Source organism: Taeniopygia guttata, chromosome 1, assembly GCF_048771995.1.
Source record: "Taeniopygia guttata chromosome 1, bTaeGut7.mat, whole genome shotgun sequence".
Classification (NCBI taxonomy): Eukaryota; Metazoa; Chordata; class Aves; order Passeriformes; family Estrildidae; genus Taeniopygia; species Taeniopygia guttata.
This window is the reverse complement of record NC_133024.1, coordinates 40,892,655-40,898,919: the sequence shown is the minus strand read 5'-3', so window position 1 is coordinate 40,898,919 and position 6,265 is coordinate 40,892,655. Positions and strand designations below refer to the sequence as shown.

Below are 6,265 nucleotides of genomic sequence, written 5' to 3'. Positions count from 1 at the left end.
TGCTCAAAGGAGACTCTGGTATTACTTTTTACTTAAGTATTTTTCTCTAGAACTCAAAATGTCTGGTGTCAATCAATGAGTTCCACACAGGACATAGTTTATGCAGCATGCTTGATCACAGCAGGGTTACTCTCCTCAAAAATGTGACAGTATGAGCTTTTCCATGGCAATGTTGTAAGTCTTCTTAACGGAATTTACAGCAACTTCTATTATTAAATGTCTCTATAGTATTGCTTTGGATCTCCTTGACCTTTGTTTACACAGGTCATACTCCCCAACACAGACACAGGTTCTCTGCTGAATACGACTTCTGCTGAATACGACTCACATGACTATGATTTTTGTGCAGTAAATTATTTTTCCTGAGCCATAATATTTTTTTATTATTCAAGACCAAGACAAAGCAATAAAGTCTGCAAAATTCACACAACTAAATGTAAGGAAACAGAATCTGTTCCTTTTTGATATTGATCTTACCAGAATTTGTTTTATTCATGCTGATTTTGAGCCCAAAGTAATGAAAATTTTTTCACTGAATTTTTAAAATTTCCATTCAAAAATTTCCATCAGGGGGCCAGGGAGGTTACAGGGATACAGCTGCCCTGCTCTGTCAGTGCTTCATGCAGCTTTCTCAGGTTGCACTGATACAGCAGGAGGTCTAAGATAGTTCCATATTTGTTAGGAAAAGCTCCTTTCTTTCCCCTGAGAGCTTTCACCTACTCTTGTAAGTTATATTCTATATCTAATTCTCAAATGTAAAGAGATTCTTCTGAAAGGTCATCCCATTTGTAAGGAAAGGGACAAAGGCACCTGATGTCCACTTAGTCCGAGAGGGTACTTTTAAAGAGCTGTCTCCTGAACTGCAGGAACCTCTGAAAGTTTACTGAGCAGGGCAGTGCTTTCAGTGAGACACTACTCGCACCCATCTCCTCTCTGCCTCTACACTGACTGATACAGGCAGGCAGCCAAAGGTCTCTTGCAAAATACCTTTGTGTATAAGTAACATGGGAAAAGCGCAGTGTGAAGTGATTACACAGTAACTGTACTGATAAAGTTACAGAAAAAGAACTTCCCTATGACGCTGTGGTTTCACTACTGGAATAATATGAAAAGAGAGACACAAAGCTGGCTGCTAGCTGTGACGTGACATCAACAGGGAAGTTACAGGAAAGATTTGTTTAACGTGATTTCATTTACATCTTAGAGTATTGATGACATTACACTAACAAAACCAAAAAGTGAATCATATGCATAATTACTGCTTGGAGCTATGAGGATCTATATAAGGGTTTTAGCTCTGGTCTTGGGAGACAGAAAGTCAAACTCTTTCTGCTCCAGCAAGGCTCCTCATCAAGATGGGCACCATGCACTACCTCCTGCTTTGTGCTGTCATCTTCCTACCTGAGACTCCTGCTTTCCCAGTGCAACTGAAACCAGCAACATGGAATAGCATAGACCTTGAGAAAGTAAAGGTATGTTACATGGGGAGAAACACAACTACATTATGAATAATCTGATTTTGGTTCAATTTCTACACTTCTTTCATACCTATTCATATTAACCTTGTCTTACATTACAACAACAGTTTTTGCAGACATGATATAAAACAGTTTAAACTTGATGACTAGCTTAAACCTCCTAAGACTAACTTTAAAAAGAGACCACATTCCAACTGGTAAATAACGGGAGCATGTAATTTTAAAAATAAGTCAAAAATGTTATGTGTACTGTGTTAGAAGACTCTAGACTTGAATGCTCAGTGAACTGTGGTACCTTGGAAGGATTTCTTACTTACAATGTTTCATTGCTGTTACAATTCTTTTTATATATGCTGGTCTCTACTACTGAGAGAGCAGAATTTGGTAACTTGAAATGGAAAGATACAATGAAAACTAGACACGGATGATGCAGGATGATGAAACAATTCAAACAAATGTAAAATGCAATTACCAAAACATCACAGATATACATATTAATCTTTATTTTCCCTCTCTTCTTCCAGGGATATCTTGATAAATTCTTTCCAATTTTGGCAAAAACACAAAACCTAAGCATAGAAGAAAGGATTAAAGAAATGCAGAGGTTTTTCCACCTGACTGTAACTGGAAAATTAGACACAGAAACAGAAGGAATAATGAAAATGCCCAGATGTGGTATGCCTGATGTAGCAGAATATCAAACATTTCCTGGAACTCCAAAATGGAAAAAGACACATTTAACTTACAAGTAAGTGATGTTTCAAGTTTTCTGGGGAAGAGAATTGCCTTGTATCTAACTAGGTGTGTTTCCTTCACTGATTAAATGAAATTAACCTGTTTGTCTTTGCTGACAGAATTGTCAATTATACACCTGATCTACCCAGAAGGAAAGTGGATGATGCAATTAAAAGGGCCTTGAAGGTATGGAGTGATGTGACTCCGCTGCAGTTCCGAAGAATCTACATGGGCCATGCAGACATTGAGATTAGATTTGCACGTCGTGGTGAGATACCTGTCCTTTTTAAAATACAACAGTCCATATTTTACTCAAAGCATTCATTTTTATTGACATAGCTTTAAGACAGAACAAAGAGTTTGGAATTAAATCAAAGTCTGCATAAATTTTATCTTCTTTATATTATGTCACCAAATTTCTATGTTATGATTCAGTTTTACTCTTACAAAAGAGTTAGAAAAATCCTTTCAGAGTCACAGCTGTGAATGAAGGAAGAATTCAGCTCCAGTATGAGACACTTGAATTTAGATGCTCAAGGCTCTTTTTTGCCTTGATAAATGGGCAAACTCCTGGGAAGAGCTCTGCAGAGCAAATCAGCAGGTTCTGAAGATCCAGCCTCCACAGGCTGGATTTGAGCAGGTTAAGACACGTTTACTTAGGCCTGGACTTAGCCTGGTTCCCAGAATAAGCACCCTTTGGCAGCTGGGGTGCATTATGGTTGGCCATAGAAAGTGTCTTCTGGTTGATTTGCTACTAGAAGGAATTGTATGTTGCACTCCAAGATTGCACCAAGGTGCAGCAGCCAAAGCGTGGTGGGTGGGGCAGAAGTCACTTTAGAAGTCCATCTGTGGTCTGGAGTAGTGTATGGACATAGCCCTACCTTGAACTTGTGCCTGGCATGTGAACTGACAGCTTAGACAAACTAAATGCCTACTGACTTGTTCTGTAGATCCATTGGCAATAATTACTAGAGCTCCATTGACACTGGGCTTGCGAGCAGATGAGCACCAAAATGTCCAAAGCCTGTGTGTCACTGATGGGAAGGACATTATGGTACCATAAAGACATGACCTAATGTCCCAGTCAAAGGCAGAAATGATGCTGCAAATTGGAATGTGTTTTAATCCCATGTCACACACTAGGATTAGATCTCTCCTGCCTGTGTTAGCTGTGCCCTAAGGGCCATCCACATGGTCTGGGGGAAAGGACACAGGATGGCATCTGATTTCCCAACTACTCCTCAGTAAAGTCAGACACTCACTGTGAGGGAGAGGGAAATTTTCAAAGTTGGTTTAACTCTAATCCAGCTCTTGCTCTCGAAGTAGGAAACAGTAATATTCCACCTGCACTATGGCAGAAGTAGATAGTAGACCATACCTCAAGGCTGGGAATAAAATTTATCTCTTCAGAAACAAGGTTATCTATCCCAAATCACCATCCACACTAAAATCAGTGCAAGTGATAATGTCTAGAACTAATATTGCCGAGCACTTTTCAACATCAAATACATTAACAACAGTAGGGTCACGCATTAAGCATTTATTCTGAAATAATCTCTGATTGCTGCCTCAGGACTACACTTCTGACAAAAGCACTGGGGAAATATATTCAGCTCTTCCTGAAACATGCAGCTGACTGATCTATTAAATACAAGACTTGAATTAAGTCATGAATTTGGAGAATATTTCCCTAAGCCTCACTTCTCATTTTCACAACCTTGCTGCCATTGTAAGATTTTTTTAAGGATTGGCAACCAGCAAAACTAGAACAAACCAACAGCATGGTTTTCTATTTACTGAAGTTAAATATGACAACTGATCTCATCTGATGACATTGATTTATTTCAAATGCAGAGCATGGTGATGGAGCTCCTTTTGATGGACAAGGTGGCACGCTGGCCCATGCGTTTGAACCTGGAAGTGGGATTGGAGGAGATGCTCACTTTGATGATGATGAAAAATGGTCAGATGTCAACCAAGGTAAAGCTCACAGGTGCAGATGAAAGGGAAAGGCAAATATTGTCCATGTTGAAAGAACACAGCCACGGGAAGTGCTTTCAATTACACTTCATCCTTCAGTATTACTTTAGTACTAACATTTCTATTCTTTTCAACTACCATTTAAGTACTAGCACTTCATTACCATGAGCACCTACATAATGCCTGTTCTGTCCATCATTTAAAGCACTTTTTGCAGGCTAAACAAGGACTGTGAGCCCTTGTTTCCTACAGCAATTGCAAAAAGGTGAATTTACTTGCTTCTAGGAATGAGGTTGACCGAACACAGAGTCCAAAAGAGACTCAGGGTCTCTAGAGGCATATGCAAGGAATCAGTAGATTTTTAATAAAATCTTACAGTTATATATGAAAGCTCAACAATAATGGATCAAAAGCCTGGAGTTTCATTGCAAGATGGATTGAAATATACAAATTCTCCTGCACTTTCAATTAATTGGATTTCAAAAAAAGAATGCCATACCTTTAACATCCATTTATGGATTTCTATGTTGCAGATATCAATTTGTTCCTTGTTGCTGCTCATGAATTTGGCCATTCTTTGGGACTTGCTCATTCCAATGTCCGTGGAGCTCTGATGTACCCTCTCTACCGTTATGAGAACCCAGAAACCTTCAGACTTCCGGAAGATGACAGGAGAGGAATTCAGAAGTTATACGGTAAACTCATGATTAAATTTGATTTTCAAGACAAAACTTGCTGGGGTACAGCTTTCACTGTCCCTGATTTGCTCTGCAAATGAGCTCTTTCAGTGAGTTGTGCACCTGGTAGGAAAGGACAGGTATTGTGCCACTCACCATGTCCAGTAAAAGCAGAAACTCCTCAGCAACAGTGGCACATAACTAGAATTGACCCCACAGGACAGAATTTGTCAGGTTTGCTTTTCTTTAGGCACCACCCAACTCAGGGCGTGCTAGAGGAACATTAGGGAAAAAACACAGTTGTTTGCATTGTCAGTTTTCAGTAGAGTTTCTATCTTTGTGTTTCTTTTTCACAGGGAAGAAGCCATCAAACTCTTGAAGAAAGTGCTTAACGAAGATCAAAGAATTCACGTCCCATTGTTTTGATGTTCCAAAACAATTTTAATCCTCTGGCTAATTAAAATGGTAAATTCCCAGGCTGCATTTTCTCACCCTGAATTTTTATAATGATTTATTTGCACATTACACAATTTCACCTAATAAAAATAATAATAAAAATAAGTATGCTCTGTTTTCTTAGGTTTTCTTTTTTCTTCTGGCATCACTGAGGGATTAAGTTACTCCTACATGCATGATAGACAGTCAGACAAGTATTTTGGGAATAGCTTTATAGGCACCTTAAGAGCCCGACTGATGTAAGAACAGAACAGGGTTTGTTCTTACATCAGTGGCTTGCTTTCAATTCCCATGCATGTCCTGCCACTTCACAATATTGACTCCTCAGAATCAGTGTGCTTCCCATATGGCTCACACATAGAGGAGGTCTCCACAGTGCTTCCTTCAGTATGGGCTGGGATGTTTTACCAAAGAGAAAAGCTTTTCATCATCATGTCCTCCTTGGCTTTCCAGAGAAGCAGGTTTGAGAAGTAGTGGACTGGGATTCCCATTGTCCTCTGTGATATTCAAACGCCCTTGTGTATTTTTAAATGTATTAAAAAAAAAAAAGAAAATAAAGAAAAAAAAAAAGACAGAAAGAAGAAAGAACAAAAACCCCACAGAGATTCTCCCAAGAATATTAGAAATCTTCAAAATTTGCAAGGTAGAAGGTGTATTTATTAACAGTTTCCAACAGATGGCTCCCTGCGCACAGAGATGCGGAGCACAAACACCAGCTCAGTGTCACGGCCAGCATCTTCACCGCCTCCTAAACCAGTGCTACCCAGCACAAGGAATGACTGTCAGCCAACCCCCAGAGGTGACACAGCACAGCAGGGAACGTGCTTTATCAAAGACTGTGCAGAAAAAAAACCACTCCTAAGGCCATACACAACAATTCATGTACAGGGCTGGAGAAGGCACTCTACCAAATGAAGCCAGGAGAACAAATACTTGATT

The 6,265-nt window shown here is 39.5% G+C and overlaps 1 protein-coding gene across 1 annotated transcript; it reads left to right on the top strand.

Moving 5' to 3' along the window:
- Positions 1 to 1,189: 1,189 nt before the first annotated feature.
- On the top strand, positions 1,190 to 5,431 carry MMP7 (matrix metallopeptidase 7). Its single transcript, XM_002198013.7, has 6 exons — positions 1,190 to 1,472; positions 2,003 to 2,226; positions 2,333 to 2,481; positions 4,068 to 4,193; positions 4,727 to 4,888; positions 5,227 to 5,431. Exons 1-6 carry the CDS (start codon positions 1,356 to 1,358, stop codon positions 5,247 to 5,249), a joined length of 801 nt encoding a protein of 266 aa, XP_002198049.7. The 5' UTR covers positions 1,190 to 1,355; the 3' UTR covers positions 5,250 to 5,431.
- The last annotated feature ends 834 nt before the right edge of the window (positions 5,432 to 6,265 follow it).